This window comes from Erythrolamprus reginae, chromosome 10 (assembly GCF_031021105.1).
Source record: "Erythrolamprus reginae isolate rEryReg1 chromosome 10, rEryReg1.hap1, whole genome shotgun sequence".
Lineage (NCBI taxonomy): Eukaryota > Metazoa > Chordata > Lepidosauria > Squamata > Dipsadidae > Erythrolamprus > Erythrolamprus reginae.
Window position 1 is genome coordinate 6,402,222 of NC_091959.1, and position 17,199 is coordinate 6,419,420.

At 42.4% G+C, this 17,199-nt stretch overlaps 1 protein-coding gene across 1 annotated transcript in view; it reads left to right on the plus strand.

Annotated features, from left to right (window-relative positions):
* Positions 1–17,199, plus strand: part of DUOX2 (dual oxidase 2) — a 57,153-nt gene that overhangs the window by 5,985 nt on the left and 33,969 nt on the right. The window contains 12 exon segments of the mRNA XM_070763037.1: positions 755–919; positions 2,447–2,634; positions 5,019–5,220; positions 6,119–6,285; positions 6,388–6,451; positions 8,416–8,512; positions 9,512–9,602; positions 11,439–11,541; positions 12,218–12,378; positions 12,916–13,082; positions 13,972–14,084; positions 15,228–15,365. Coding sequence (XP_070619138.1) covers positions 755–919; positions 2,447–2,634; positions 5,019–5,220; positions 6,119–6,285; positions 6,388–6,451; positions 8,416–8,512; positions 9,512–9,602; positions 11,439–11,541; positions 12,218–12,378; positions 12,916–13,082; positions 13,972–14,084; positions 15,228–15,365 — 1,656 coding nt within the window.

Sequence of the window (17,199 nt, forward strand, 5' to 3'; positions counted from 1 at the left end):
AAACAACAAAGTAAGTCATACTGTCATTTGTGGGAGGAGATGGGTAATGCAAACAATGAGAAGGTTAATAATAGTACAGACGTAGTAAATAGCTTGATGGTGTTGTGAGAATTATTTGTTTAGCAGAGTGATGGCGTTTAGGGGAAAAAACTGTCCTTGTGTCTAGTTGTCTTGGTGTGCTGTGCTCTGCAGCAATGTTTTGAGGGTAGGAGTTGAAACAGTTTATGTCCAGTATGCGAGGGGTCAGTAAATATTTTCACGGCCCTCTTTTTGACTCCTGCAGTATATATCCAACCTAGAGGAACTGTTGTTTCTTTAAGGCTGAAGTTCTCAACTTGAGTCCTCTTGATCTTAGTGGGCATTATCTTCTCCAGACAGCTGGAGCATTGCCTAAATTAAGATCATTTGACCCTGGTGATTTGCGCCTTGAATGAGAAGAAGGGTCCATGATCCAGACTTTAGCAAATAATGTGAAATCAGTGGAACAGCTTGCCTCCAGAAGTTGTGAATGCTCCAACACTGGAGGTTTTTTAAAAGATGTTGGATAAGCAGTGTAGGCTCTCCTGCCCAAGCAGGAGGTTGAACTAGAAGACCTCCAAGGTCCCTTCCAACTCTGTTGTCATTACTGTCATTATCCACCGATTTGTTTTCTTGTCTGTCCAAAGGATCCTCAAGGAACTTCTCATGATCTTTCTGCCATATTTTGCTCCTTCATATTGACATGCTGGTTTCTCTCTCCGCCCTCCCTCCGTAGGGTCACGATTGTCACGTCTACTCCCGGCTTATTATGCCGATGGTGTATTCCAGGCCCTCCAGGAACCTCATGTGCCTAATGCTCGCAGGCTTAGCAACGTGGTGGCCCGAGGAGATTCGGGGCAGCTTTCTCCGAAAAAAAGAACAGTGCTTGGTGTTTACTTTGGTAAGAGACAGTCGTTTGAGCCAAATGTTTCCAGGAATTCAATTCAAATTCAGGAATTCAATTCAATTGCATTGGCTGCCGATCAGTTTCCGGTCACAATTCAAAGTGTTGGTCATGACCTTTAAAGCCCTACATGGCATTGGACCAGAATACCTCTGGAACCGCCTGCTACCGCACGAATCCCAGCAACCAATAAAGTCCCACAGAGTTGGCCTTCTCCGGGTTCCGTCAACTAAACAATGTTGTTTGGTGGGCCCCAGGGGAAGAGCCTTCTCTGTGGCGGCCCCGGCCCTCTGGAACCAACTCCCCCCGGAGATTAGAATTGCCCCCACCCTCCCTGTCTTTTGTAAACTACTCAAGACTCACTTATATCGGCAGGCATGGGGGAGTTGAGATAGCTCTTCCCCCTAGGCCTTTACAAGTTATGCATGGTATGTTTGTGTGTATGTTTGGTTTTATAACAGGGGTTTTTAGTTGTTTTTTTATTATTGGATTGTACATGTTGTGTTTATTATTGTTGTTAGCCGCCCCGCGTCTATGGAGAGGGGCGGCATACAAATCCAATAAATTATTATTATTATTATTATTATTAGTAGTAGTAGTAGTAGTAGTAGTAGTAGTAGTAGTAGTAGTACAATGAGATTGGCTGAGCCACCCTTTGTGCACCCCAGAGCTGGGTTCCTACCGGTTCAGACTAATGGTTCTATAGAACCATTAGTAACTTGGCAGTCTGGGTTGCTGGAATTAGCAGCAACCCAGGCCTGGTTCTTTCGGCCGTACCATAGGCAGTGCCATATTGGTTTTTTGCTTCTGAGCATGCGCAGAAGCTTTTTTTAGTATTGTGCATGCATGCATGTGCGCCCACACATCACGTCCCTGAGTGAACCAGCAGTAGAAGAGTTTGGAACCCACTCCTGTTGCGCCCCACCCACCCACCCAATATGACTCACAGTGAAAGACCCAAATCCATGACCCAGTGAATCCTACTAACAAACAGACAACCCTACTGCTCCATGTGAGTTTGTTGCACATCACTTGTTGTACACCTTCCCTACTCACTCACTCCCTTCATTCCTTCTTCCCTCCCTCCCTTCCTCTTTTCTTTCTTTCTTTCTTTCTTTCTTCCTTCCTTTTCCTTCATTTCTTCCTTCCTTTTTCTCTCTCTCTCCCTCCCCCCTTTCTTTCTTTCTTTCTTTCTTTTCCTTTCTTTCATTCTTTCTCTTCCCTCCCTTATTTCTTCTTCTTTCTTTCTTTCTTTCTTTCTTTCCTTCCTTCTTGTTTCCCTCCTTCCTTCCTTCCTTCCTTCCTTCCTTTCTTTTTCTTCCTTCAGTTCTTTCTATCTCCTCCTCCCTCCTTTCTTTTCTTCCTTCCTTCCTTTCTTTCCTTCCTTCTTTCCTTCCTTCCTTCTTCTTTCTCCCCTCCTTCCCTTCCGTCCTTTCTCTTCCTTCCTTCCTTCCCCTCCTCTCTCTGATACATCATCCATTCCAATTCATTTCTCTAATCTTCCCGGTTTTGGGCATCTGGCAGGTTTCCACGTACTGGCAGAGATTTCAGAAGCCCACAATCCAGGCTGCCCGTCGGAATTCCTCAACCTGGAAATCCCTGAAGGAGACCCGGTCTTTGACCCCAACAGCTCTCAAAGGGTTGTCCTGCCCTTCCAGAGGATGAGATGGGCTGCAGGGACCGGACGGAGCCCCAACAACCCCCGAGAGTTGGTAAGATAAATGCCCTCTGCTATCTGTGCCATGTCCATTCCTCCCTCTGCAGGTCAAATTCCAGCGAAGAGGGCTCACGATTTATTTTTTGGGTTGCATTCTCTGGAAATATATATATTTTTTCCCTGTCATTTTTTTTTTCTGTCGAATCATCCTGGTATATCCAAACATGTCAGGGAGCATACTGCTTCCTTTTTGCCTCTCAATCCCTCCAGGGACCAATCCAGACAGTTACTTTTAGAGCTGACAGACTATTTTGTATGTGTGTAACATATTTTTGCTGATAATGAAAAAGAAAAGGAGACTAGTAAAGGTCTATTTCAAGCTATTTAGTTCTTATCAGCTGTTGTGGTTCAGCGTGAGGCTGCTCAGGGACCAGCTGTGTCTCTGCTGGCTCCATGCCCGGAGGAGGAGGACAGTGAAGAGGAGGGGGCTGAACAGTCGGACGGGGGAGAGGAAAGTCAGGAATGGGACGAAGGAGAACAGCATGAGAGCCCCGGGGGGGGGGGGCCTCTCCCCAGCCAGTAGCTTGGAGTCATTAGGTGATGACGCACAAGCCGTCATTGACATGCGACAGAGACGTTCAGATCAGAGAAAGGAGCAATTAAAGAAGTATTATCAGCACTGAATTAGGAACAGCTGGGCTTGGGTGTGGTCCTCCTTAGCAGGGTTTAAAAGGCAGGCAAGCCCTTGAAGCCATGTGGAGTGTTATCAATTGGAGTTACGGTGTCCTGCTTTGTTCTCGGTGTCTCTGTTCCTGGATTGTGGCCCAGCAGCTTTGGAAGACCCGTGGGAGGTGTAGGTCTGCTATCTACAGCCTTGTCTTGGCAGCAAGAATCCTGTATTGCTGCATGGACTTTTGCCTTCGTGGATATATCTGAAGATATAGCGTTTTCCTGTTTGTAAGGACATTTTCTGTTACCTGTGTTTTTTCTTGAATTTTATAAACTGCCTTTGCCTTTTACCGGTGTGTCTGGCTTCTCTTTTTGGGTTGGTCTTGGCTTCCGGAGTGACCCAGACAGAACATCAGCTAGCCATACTCCTACCAGGATTTGAACTTGGGCAGCCTGCCAGTAAAAAATATGTTACACACATAGAAAATAGGTAAATAGAAGAATTTTGTATGTCCAATTTTGGAAACAACAAAAACCCCCAACTACTCTAAACCTTATAATAAAAATGACATGAGATAATTAAGTTATCTCAGAACATTAAGCCCATGGCAACTTAACAGGAGCCGTTTTAAGGACACAACTGCAGGTGATCCTCGGTTTATAATTATTTGTTTAGTGATTGGTTGAAGTTACAATGGCACAGGACCAAAGGGACTTACCACTGGTAATGCACTAAGAACCGTTGCAGCATTCCCACCATCATGTGGTCAAATTTGGGTGCTTGGTATTTATGACCATTACATGAATGGAATGGAATGGAGAAGAGGGGAAAGAAGAGGAGGATAGGATAGGATAGGATAGGATAGAAACATAGAAGACTGAAGGCAGAAAAAGACCTCATGGTCCATCTAGTCTGCCCTTATACTATTTCCTGTATTTTATCTTACAATGGATATATGTTTATCCCAGGCATGTTTAAATTCAGTGACTGTGGATTTACCAACCACGTCTGCTGGAAGTTTGTTCCAAGGATCTACTACTCTTTCAGTAAAATAATATTTTCTCATGTTGCCTTTGATCATTCCCCCAACTAACTTCAGATTGTGTCCCCTTGTTCTTGTGTTCACTTTCCTATTAAAAACACTTCCCTCCTGGACCTTATTTAACCCTTTAATATATTTAAATGTTTCGATCATGTCCCCCCTTTTCCTTCTGTCCTCCAGACTCTACAGATTGAGTTCATGAAGTCTTTCCTGATACGTTTTATGCTGAAGACCTTCCACCATTCTTGTAGCCCGTCTTTGCACCCGTTCAATTTTGTCAATATCTTTTTGTAGGGGAGGTCTCCAGAACTGAACACAGTATTATTCCAAATGTGGTCTCACCAGCGCTCTATATAAGGGGATCACAATCTCCCTCTTCCTGCTTGTTATGCCTCTAGCTATGCAGCCAAGCATCCCACTTGCTTTTCCTACCGCCCGACCACACTGCTCACCCATTTTGAGACTGTCAGAAATCAGAAATAGGATACATTTGTCAAGAATAGAATGGAATGGAATAGAGAATGGAATGAAATGGAACAGAACAGAACAGAATAGAATTTTTTAATGGTCAAGTGTGAGAGACATTAGACATTAGGTCCAAATTCAGTGACTATCCAGTGTGAAGTTGCTGCCTTCAGATATCTTATCCATTCATCCAATCCAAGCAGTTCGGAGACCAAAGAGGGGCTAACTGTTTCCCTTACTCTTCCTTTTTCTTCTCCAACAGATAAATGGGGTGACTGGCTGGTTAGATGGAAGTGCCATCTATGGCTCTTCGCACGTCTGGAGCGATTATCTAAGGAGTTTCTCCCAAGGAAAGCTACTTCATGGAAAGGATCCTGGCTTCCCCAAGCAGACGGAAGAGAATAGCTTAATGTGGAAAGCTCTGGATCCAGCTACTGGGAAGGATGGAACACAAGGGATCTTTGGTGAGTAAGCCTGGGGTCACCAGCTGCTCTTCAAGAGGCTAAAAGAAGGAGATAGATAGATGATGTTGGTGGTGGTATTTATGGTGAGGATGGTGATGATGATGATGATGATGATGATGATGATAATAATAATAATAGGAAGGGGAAAGGGAGGAGGAGGAGGAGGAGAAGGAGGAGAAGGAGAGAAGGAGGAGAAGAATGACGAAGGAAGGAAGAAGGAAGAAGAAGAAGAAGAAGAAGGAAGAAGAAGGAAGAAGAAGAAGGACGAAGGAAGAAGAAGAAGAAGAAGAAGAAGAAGAAGAAAGAAGAAGAAGAAGGATGAAGGAAGAAGGAAGAAGAAGGAAGAAGAAGAAGGATGAAGGAAGAAGGAAGAAGAAGAAGAAGAAGAAGAAGAAGAAGAAGAAGAAGAAGGACGATGGAAGAAGGAAGAAGGACGAAGGAAGAAGGAAGGAGAAGGAGAAGGAGAAGGAGAAAAAGGAGAAAAAGGAGAAAAAGAAGAAGAAGAAGAAGAAGAAGGATGAAGGAAGAAGGAAGAAGAAGGAAGAAGAAGAAGGAAGAAGGAAGAAGGAAGAAGAAGAAGGACGATGGAAGAAGGAAGAAGGAAGGAGAAGGAGAAGGAGAAAAAGGAGGAAAAGAAGAAGAAGAAGAAGAAGAAGAAGAAGAAGAAGAAGAAGAAGAAGAAGAAGAAGAAGAAGAAGAAAGTGAACTTTTCCCGTTTGCATCTTTGCAGGATGTTCTACATATTATCATAATCAGCATTTTCATCATTCTCATGATGTCTTCTCTGATATCTGGCCACTAGGATTTTTACAGTTCTCTTGGGTTCTTTTTAATGATCCCTTCTCCTTCTCTTCTTGTTTTCTCCTCCTCCTCCTCCTTCTTCCTTTCCTCCTCCCAGACTTTGGAAATGCCAAAGGGAATGAAAACGTCTTCCTGCAAGCCATGGGTATCCTGTGGTTCCGCTATCACAACTACTGGGCAGGAAAACTAGCCGAGCAGAACGCAAGCTGGTCAGATGAGGATATATTCCAACATGCCCGCAAGAAAGTCGTTGCCATTTACCAGGTAGGTAGAGGCAGAGATGGGGAAAAAGTGGAAGTCGTGTTTAGCTTCTTGAATAATCCACTTATTTCCAATCATCTTGTCACCTTCTCGTTGTTCTCCTAGAATATTGTGCTTTATCAGTGGCTACCAACCTTTCTGGATAAGCCAAGCATCAAACGTTATGAAGGTGAGAAACTGCATACACACATTAGTAAAATGACAAACCCGATTTAGAGAGATAGAACATAACCATTACAGAATAGAATAGAATAGGATAGGATAGGATAGAGTAGAGTAGGGTAGGGTAGGGTACGGTAGGGTAGGGTAGGGTACGGTAGGGTAGGGTAGAATAGAGTAGAATAGAATAGAATAGAATAGAATAGAATTTTTATTGGCCAAGTGTGATTGGACACACAAGGAATTTGTCTTGGTGCAGATGCTCTCAATGTACATAAAATAAAATATACATTTGTCAAGAACCATGTGGCACAACACTTAATGATTGTCATAGGGGTCAAATAAGCAATGAAGAAGCAATATTAATAAAAGTCTTAGGATATAAGCAACAAGTTACAGTCATACAGTCAACATGAGAGGAAATGGATGATAGGAATGATGAGAAAAACTAGTAGAATAGAATAGAATAGAATAGAATAAAATAAAACAGAATAGAATAGAATTTTATTGGCCAAGTGTGATTGGACACACAAGGAATTTGTCTTGGTGCATATGCTCTCAGAGTACATAAAATAAAATATACATTTGTCAAGAATCATGTGGTAGAACACTTAATGATTGTCATAGGGGTCAAATAAGCAAGCAATGAAGAAGCAATATTAATAAAAATCTTAGGATATAAGCTACAAGTTACAGTCATACAGTCAACATGGGAGGAAATGGGTGATAGGAATGATGAGAAAAACTAGTAGAATAGAATAGAATGGAATGGAATAGAATAGAATAGAATTTTATTGGCCAAGTGTTATTGGACACACGTGGAATTTGACTTGGTGCATATGCTCTCAGTGTACATAAAAGAAAAAGATATATTTGTCAAGAATCATGTGGTACAACACTTAATGATTGTCATAGTGGTCAAATAAGCAATGAAGAAACAATCAATATTAATAAAAATCTTAGGATACAAGCAACGAGTTACAGTCATACAGTAGAGTAGAAGTGCAGATTTAGTAAAAAGTCTGACAGTGTTGAGGGAATTGTTTGTTTAGTAGAGTGATGGCATTCGGGGGAAAACTGTTGTTGTGTCTAGTTGTCTTGGTGTACTAAGTCGCATAGTAACGAAAGTCAATGGATAGATGACAGATGTTCTTATTGAAGAAAAGCAGTAACAAATAGGCATAAAGGATTACTTGGGAAAATATATACAACGATAAAATATGTGTTAAGATAAAGAAAGGTATAGGTAGTTTAGTTTTGTTTCACAGTTGTTTTAATAATTGTTTATTATTTTTATTTTCGTAAATATTTTGAAGTATGTAACAAATGAATTCTAGACTTTACAATTGGGGGGGGGGGTTGTTAATATAGCCTGCATGATAAATCATTGAAGTATATATGAAATTATTTTGTGAATGGAAAAAAAGCATGTACTAATTTATATACTTGAGAGAAATTATAGTCTAGTGTATTATTAATATAATATAAATATAGTGACTTTAATGCTAATATAATGCGAATATCTGAATATAATATTATTAATTTATTTTCCTTTGATTTTCTTCTGTATTTATTTTTGTGTTTTCTTTTTAAAAATGGAAAATTAATTTTAAAAAATATTTAAAAAGAAAAGAAGGTGAGGAACCGCAGCAGAGCAGAATAGACTCCAAATGGAAAAAGACAAAATATTTCCAACAGATGCACATAAGAAATGCTAAATTGCGTTTGCATTCTAAGTTCTTCCATTTAAAACTTAAAATATCACAGGGCATTCCAAAGCCCTCCGTGTTTTTAGCTTCAGCTGCTGTGGCTTAGAAGTGGAGCTCTCGCCTCACGATCAGGCAACAGATATAGGTTCTCCTGCTTGGGGTTGGACTAGATGACCTGCAAGGTCCCTTCCAAGTCTGTTAATCTGTCTAAAACCCTTCTGTGAACTGCCTCTTGTCATCTCTTGCATCGCTGTCTGTGTTATAGGTTACAAGCAGCATGTAGATTCTCGGATCTCTCCAGAATTCCTTGTGGCTTCTGCACTCTTCCTTGGCACTAAAGTCCCATCTGGAGTCTATATGAGGTAAGAAAAGCCAAGGTTTAAAAAAGAAACAGTGAAGCCAGTGTTGAAATATGCCTAGAACTGCAGTAGGTAGGTAGGTAGTAGGAAGGAAGGAAGGAAGGAAGGAAGGAAGGAAGGAAGGAAGGAAGGAAGGAAGGAAGGAAGGAAGGAGAAATTATCTTTATCTTACAAAGGAAGGAAGGAAGGAAGGAAGGAAGGAAGGAAGGAGGGAGGGAGGGAGGGAAGGAAGGAAGGGAAGGAAGGATGGAAGGAGAAATTCTCTTTATCTTACAAAGGAAGGAAAGGAAGAAGGAAGAAGGAAAAGAAGGAAGGAGGAAGGGAGAGAAGGGAGGGAAGGAAGGAAGGATGGAAGGAGAAATTCTCTTTAGCTTAGGAAGGAAGAAAAGAAAGAGGGAAGGAAGGAAAATTCTCTTTAGCTTAGGAAGGAAGGAAGGAAAAGAAGGAAGGAAGGAAGGAGGAAAGGAAAGAGGGAGGAAGGGAAGAAAGGAAGGGAGGAGGGAGAGGAGGGAAGGAAGGATATAATCTAGAGAAATTGACTGTGTCTAGCATGGCAGCTCAAGGTAGAAGATCTGTTGGCTGCAGAGGAGAAAAAGGCAGCACCACAAAAGCTCCTAATTAGCTATTTTTTTTCTGCAGCAAATAATATGGCTGGGTTCACCCAATACAGTATCCAATGTGGTTTGTTTAGTTCTCACTTATGGTATTACATGAATCTGACCATTTTAATTCAAGGTGTATCAAACCAGCTAACGGTGGATTATTCAACCAAACATGATAAACCAATATAAGCTAAGAACTGAACCGTATCCACAAATATCCAGCGGCATCTTGAAAAACCCAAGTATTGGATGGCATGTCAATAGGCTGTCTTTGCAGAGAGTACATTACCAGAATTATCTATTCCATGCAACATATCCCCAATCGTCTCTTTCCTTTTTGCTTTCTTTAGCCAATGGGGTTAGGCATTATACTCGTCTCATTTTTAAAATTTCCTTTTAGGAACTCAAGTTGTGTTCCCCAAAAAGTGATTGACGTAAACGGACAGCCCTCTCCAGCTCTTCGCCTATGCAATAACTACTGGAGTCGGCAGGTAAGGAGTTTCAGAGCCAGACAAGAGCGACAAAACACACATTTCTAGTTGAAGGCACTCAAGAGATGGAGATCGCAAGAAATTGTCTTGAGGGTGGGGCTTCATGGTGCAATAATCGCGTTGCATGAAAAAAATATACTGTATTTTTTTGAGTATAAGACACACTTAATTTTGGGGGTAGGAAAATAGGGGTGGGGGAAAATCTACTGACCATGTATTCATCTGGCTAGCATCCTTAGTTTGTTCAGCTTCTGCACACTATTTTATCCCCTGGTTACTGCTGAAAAAAACCTTATTTGGAGAGAGTAACAATGAAAGAGCTTGCAAGCTGGTAAGAGCTGGGGACATCGTCAGCACCTGGTTAGGGCTAGAAAGAAACATATTTGGAGCAAGTAGAGCAATGAAAAAAAGCCTGCAAAGACTTAGGGCTGGAAAAACAATATTTGTAGAGAGTAGCAATGAAAGAGCTTGCAAGCCAGTAAGAGCTGGGAACATCGTTAGCACTTGGTTAGGGCTGGGGGAAAAAACTTATTTAGAGCAAGTAGAGCAATGAAAAAAAGCCTGCAAAGACTTAGGACTGGAAAAAACATTATTCAGAGAGAGTAACAATGAAAAAGCCTGCAAACTGGTAAGAGCTGGGAAAATTGTTAGCACCTCATTAGTGGGGGGAAGCTTCAAAAAAGCTACATTCAGAGTACAGTGGTACCTCATCTTACGAACGCCTCTTCTAACGAACTTTTCAAGATACGAACCCGGTGTTTAAGATTTTTTTGCCTCTTCTTCCGAACTATTTTCACCTTACGAACCCAAGCAGCTGCGGCTGGGATGAAGGGGTTTCTTTTTTTCCTCTTTTTTGAAGAAAGAAAAGGGAGGGGCAGCTTGGAGGAGTAAAGATTTTGCATGCTTGCAAAAGCACTGAAATGGTGTCTTTTGAAGAAAGAAAAGGGAGGGGCAGCTTGGAGGAGTAAAGATTTTGCATGCTTGCAAAGGCACTGAAAGGGTGTCTTTTGAAGAAAGAAAAGGGAGGGGCAGCTTGGAGGAGTAAAGATTTTGCATGCTTGCAAAAGCACTGAAAGGGTGTCTTTTGAAGAAAGAAAAGGGAGGGGCAGCTTGGAGGAGTAAAGATTTTGCATGCTTGCAAAGGCACTGAAAGGGTGTCTTTTGAAGAAAGAAAAGGGAGGGGCGCCCCCCTTGCCTTCCTTCCTTCCCACTCACCCTTTAGCCTACCCTTGCTTCTTCCACCCGCCCCCTTTAGCTGCTCCCCCCTGCCCTCTGTTCGCCTCCCTTCTAAAGTTTGGGATTTTCCTGAAGGATTTGCACGCATTATTTGCTTTTACATTGATTCCTATGAGAAACATTGTTTCATCTTACAAACTTTTCACCTTACGAACCTCCTCCTGGAACCAATTAAGTTCGTATGATGAGGTACCACTGTATTAGACACACCCAAATTTTCAGCCTCTTTTAGGGAGGAAAAAGGTGCATCTTATACGCTGAAAAATACGGTAAATCAAAGCGTAGAAACCCAAGTAGAGCACTTGGGTTGCATTCAACATTTCCAGGTTTCAGTTTTTGGCATTCTCCGAGTAGGTCACCTGTCAAATGTCCTGGACAGCCTTCCTCAATAGAGAAAGTGCTAGAAGAGATTATTAAGTGTCCTGCTTCATTGCACTATACCTTGTTGTACCTCTAGTTCAGTTGGTGATTTCACAAAAGTAGGGACTACTGTTCCAAGGAACCCAGGAACACTTAAGCAATTGAGTCTTGATAGTTTCTATCCCTCTTAGCGTTGCAATGGCCTTTGAGTTCATGCTAACTGTTTTCTGTCTCGGTCAGAATCCTAACCTCCAGACAGCTGAAGACGTCAATAATCTCCTTCTGGGGATGAGTACTCAAATCACCAAGAAGGAAGACAATTTTGTAGTCGAAGATCTCCAAGGTAGATCCTTTTATTGGCTCTCTATTTTTGATGGCTCTCCCCAAAATGCAGGAGGTTTCATTCCTTCGGCAAAGCTAAGGGAGGGGAAAGGTTACTTTATTTATTTATTTATTTATTTATTATTTGGATTTGTATGCCGCCCCTCTCCGAAGACTCAAGGTTACTTTAGCCTTACAAATTTGGGGCGAGCTTTCTTTACTTCCTGCTTTTGGTGGTGGTGGGGATGTTCAGCTAATATTTGCCCTTCGTTGTCATGATTCCTTTGTTGCTTATTTATTTATTTTATTTATTTATTCATTGGATTTATATGCCGCCCCTCTCCGAAGACTCGGGGCGGCTAACAGCAATCATAAAACAGCGTACAATAATAATCCAATACTAAAAACGATTAAAAACCCATTAATATAAAAATCCAAACAGGCATACAGACATACCATGCATAAAATTGTAAAGGCCTAGGGGGAAAAGGAATCTCAATTCCCCCATGCCTGGCGGCAGAGGTGGGTTTTAAGTAGCTTACGAAAGGCAAGGAGGGTGGGGGCAATTCTAAGCTCTGGGGGGAGTTGATTCCAGAGGGCCAGGGCCGCCACAGAGAAGGCTCTTCCCCTGGGTCCCGCCAAGTGTATGTGGGCATCCTTTGGCTCCACTATGGATGTTTTGTCTTGATTTTCTTAAGATTACTGGTATGGGACAGTGAAGTACTCACGGATGGATTTCGTGGCCAGTTGGATCCAGCGAGGAAGAGATATCGGACTATCTACCTACAACAAAGTCAGAGAGTTCTTTGGACTTGAGCCTGCCAAGAATTGGACAGATATTAACCAGAAGAACAAAACGGTACCATGTCACAGGAGCTAAATTGGATATGAGGTGGGGTGGAAGGCAGACAGAAACATAGAAGATGGATGGTGGAGGTTGTGAGCGCTCCAATACTTGAGACCGGACAGAGTCCAGAGATTGGACAGCCATTTGTCCAAAATGGTGTAGGGACTCATGCTAGAGCTGGGTGTAGGGAAAAATGACCTACAAGGGGACCAAAATCGCCCCACTTCTTTTAACTATTCAAGCTCACCTTTCACTCATTCAGCCTTCAAACCAAATGTATTTATTTATTATTATTTGTTTGTTTGTTTGTTTGTTTGTTTGTTTGTTTGTTTGTTCGTTCGTTCGTTCGTTCGTTCGTTCGTTCGTTCGTTCGTTCGTTCATTTATTTATTTATTTATTTATTTATTTATTTATTTATTTATTTGCCACTCCTTCCAAATGAGAGGCTAATAACAGGTATAAATACAATATAAGTAAAAAACCCCAATAAAAAACATCACTAAAATCACATGTATTATAAAACCAAACGAAAGGTCTGTTTGCTCCTAGATCCTTGAGTCAACCGCAGACCTCTATGGGGACAGAATTGAAAGCCTGGAGCTGCTTCTTGGGGGGATGCTGGAAGAGAATGAGACCCTCTTCCGAGCCATCCTTGAGGACCAGTTTGTTCGCCTACGAGATGGAGACCGGTTCTGGTTTGAAAACCCCAAGAATGGGTAAGGCATCCCACCAGCGTTTTAATGAATTTAGGTAAACAGAAGCTGAGTAAATAATCATTTCTTTAAACTAATTGAATAAGTAGGTTGCTTAATCATATCAGCCAGAGGGCATTCTTGACAGATATTGATAATTATTAATCTACAGGTTGCTCTAGGGTGGTCACATTTTCCCAATTGAAATTACAGTGGTACCTCTACCTAAGAAGGCCTCTACTTACGAACTTTTCTAGATAAGAACCGGGTGTTCAAGACTTTTTTGCCTCTTCTCAAGAACCATTTTCCACTTACAAACCCGAGCCTCCTAAATTGTAACCAGAAAAGTCAGGGAGAAGCCTCCATGGGGCCTCTCTAGGAATCTCCTGGGCAGAAACAGGGCTGGAAAAGGTGGGGCAGAAGCCTCTGTGGGGCGTCTCTAGGAATCTCCTGGGAGGAAACATGGCCAGAAAAGGCAGGGAGAAGCCTCCATGGGGCCTCTCTAGGAATCTCCTGGGTGGAAACATAGCCAGAAAAGGCAGGGAGAAGCCTCCATGGGGCCTCTCTAGGAATCTCCTGGGAGGAAACAGGGCCTCCACCCTCCCTGTGGTTTCCCCAATCGCACGCATTATTTGATTTTACCTTGATTCCTATGGGGAAAATTGCTTCTTCTTACAAACTTTTCTACTTAAGAACCTGGTCACAGAACGAATTAAGTTTGTAAGTAGAGGTATCACTGTATGGTTAAATCTGTCTGTAGGTTGTCAAATTAAAGAATTTTCATCATGTCTTTTGACCGCCACTTTGAATGAGGATTTGGGCATCTAGGCAGGCATTCTAACCACAGCCTTATGACTGTATTTATGCTTAATGCACCAAAGATCCCGCTGAGTCTCGTTCCTCTCTTTTGTAGACTATTTACTTCCGAGGAGATTGCGGCCATTAAAAACACGAGCCTCCATGATGTTCTTGCTGCTGTTACGCACACAGAAAATATCTCAGAGAACGTATTCATCTGGGGAATTGGTGGGTAATGGTAATGACCAGGTTACCTCCGGAACCGCCTGCTACCGCACGAATCCCAGCGACCAATAAGGTCCCACAGAGTTGGCCTTCTCCAGGTCCCATCGACTAAACAATGTCATTTGGCGGGCCCCAGGGGAAGAGCCTTCTCTGTGGTGGCCCCGGGCCTCTGGAACCAACTCCCCCCGGAGATTAGAACTGCCCCCACCCTCCCTGTCTTTCATAAACTACTCAAGACTCATTTATACCGCCAGGCATGGCGGAGTTGAGATAGCTCTTCCCCCTAGGCCATTACAAGTTATGCATGGTATGTTTGTGTGTATGTTTGGTTTTATAATAGGGGTTTTTAGTTGTTTTTTATTATTGGATTGTACATGTTGTGTCTACGGAGAGGGCAGCATACAAATCCAATAAATTATTATTATTATTATTATTATTATTATTATTATTATTATTATTATTATTCTGTTCTTGGGAGGTGCATGGGAGGTGACCCCCATTAAGGCAATGGCTTGAACTAAACAAACAAACAGATGGCAAAGAGACATGGCCATTGGAACGTTGAAAAGTAGATCGTCCATCATCATTTCAAACTAGGCAACCAGTTATGAAGCAAGGGGCCTTGTCACCCTGTGTGTAGAGCATCCTAAGAAACGTTTACTGGAGGGAGGAACCAAATTTATTTATTTATTTATTTATTTATTTATTTATTTATTTTGTCCAATACATAATACACATTGAAGAGAATAGATATGTAGTAATATAAATAAAGAAAAGAATAGAAGAAAAGATATAAAAGTATAGGTGAACATATTTGAAAGGAAGAAAAGATAAATGAGATAAGGAGAGACAATTGGACAGGGGACGGAAGGGACACTGGTGCACTTATGCACGCCCCTTACTGACCTCTAAGGAACCTGGGAGAGGTCAATCGTGGATAGTGTAAGGGAAAAATGTTGGGGGTTAGGGGTTGACACTACGGAGTCAGGTAATGAGTTCCACGCTTCGACAACTCGGTTGCTGAAGTCATATTTTTTACAGTCAAGTTTGGAGCGGTTAATATTAAGTTTGAATCTGTTGCGTGCTCTTGTGGTATTGCGATTGAAATGGAATGGTACCCTGTCTCATTGCATTCTCCTCCATCAGATAACCCATGCCCCCAGCCCACGCAGATCGACTTGCAAGACCTCCCTTCCTGCAAACCGATGACCGTCATAGATTACTTCGAAGGAAGCGCTGCGGGTTTTGGAATCCTCATCGCTGCCCTGTGTTGCTTGCCTTTAGGTTTGTATCCGTCTGGGTTTGAAATATAGAATAACAGGGTTGGAAGGGACCTTGGAGGTCTTCTAGTCCAACCCCCTGCTTAGGCAGGAAAACCTACACCACTTCAGACAGATGGTTCTCCAACATCTTCTTAAAAACTTCCAGTGTTGGAGCATTCAGAACTTCTGGAGGCAAGTTGTTCCATGGATTAATTGTCCTCACGGTCAGGAAGTGTCTCCTTAGTTCTAAGTTGTTTCACTCCTTGTTGAGTTTCCACCTGTTGCTTCTTCTCCTGCCCTCAGGTGTTTTGGAGAATAGCTTGACTTGTGTTCTGTTGTGTTCTGTTCAGATACAAATTTCAGACACACACACCTTTGAAAATTCAAAACAATATTCTTTATACCAAAAATGCAAATAAACTAAGCACTCTTTTTGTATAGCAAAGAGCACTGGTCTCCAAACAAACTTGTAATTTGTACAAGTCCCTTATCAGTTCTGAGATACTTAGCTTGCAGCTGTGAGGCAATTCACAGTCCTTCTTCTTTCACAAAGTGAAACTTTGCTTTGGTTTAGTTTCAAAGCAGGGAAAAATCAGCACACAAAGGTCAAAGTCAGCAAGGCAGGCACGAAACACAACAATCAGATAATCCTCCACAATGGCCAAACCCACAGGCTGCTCTTTATAGCAGCCTCACTAATGACCACAGCCCCACCCAACCACAGGTGGCCTCATTTTCTTTGATAATAATCTCTCAGTTGTTGCTGCCTATGCATCGCTCTCCGCATGCGTGGCTGTATCATTAACTCTTGTTCCGAATCCAAGGAGGAGCTAGATAATTGATCTCCTTCTGAGCTGTCTGCCACACTCTCCTCCTCCCTGTCACTCATGTCTTCTTGATCAGAGGAGCCTTCATCATCAGATTCCACCGGGAGCAAAACAGGCCTGCGGCATGTGAATGTCTCCCCCACATCCCCAGTCCTTGGGGCAGGAGCTGGGCCAGAGATAACCACAACCACTTGAAGTTTTCCTTTACGTTCCAATGCAGGGTTCAATTGTTGACAAGTCCTGGGAGTGTAGAAAACTGGAATAAATCATCTCTAGAAGTACTGTACAATGTGTTTGCTCACTTTCCCCCACCACCACCCAAAATCAATCATTCAACCTTGGTGGAACAAGAGCTGGATCCATGGTTTATTAGGCGATGCAGCCTGTATCTTTCCAACACTGCTTAAATGCTGTCTCCAAACCAAGTAAAGACTGAGAGAATGAGAAGTAATGGGTATGGACCTGCAACCTTTGGCCAGTCCTTAATTTTAGCCCCTTAGGTTTCACTTTGACCTAAGAACATAAGAAGAGCCATGCTGAATCGGGCCAAAGCCCATCAAGCCCAGCATTCTGTGTCCCACAGTGGCCCATCAATTGTCCATGGGGATCTTGAGCAGAAAGAGAAGGCAAAACCCTCCCTTTCCCTTGACCCCCAACAAATGGTACCCAAGGGAACCCTGCCTGCCTCAACCAACATAGAGGCGGCCCTTGGACATCCGTTTCAATAACCATGGATACACTTGGTATCCATGAACTTCCATGACTTCTTCCTTTTAAGATGATCAGTAGAAGGCTGTGGCACCAGGGTTATTGAGACTGTCATGGAAAATGCAGGTAGCAGAACCATTGTCCATGATGGCAAAGAAAACCATGATTTGTTATCTCAATAGCTTTGAAGGACACCAACTTGGAGAAAAGTAGCATGGAGTTATCAATGACCTGAGCTAAGAGATAGAATTTATTGGTTCCTAACCATCCTGAATGCTCAAGGCTGGCATCTGTGAACAACGCCAGCTGTTGTAACATCAG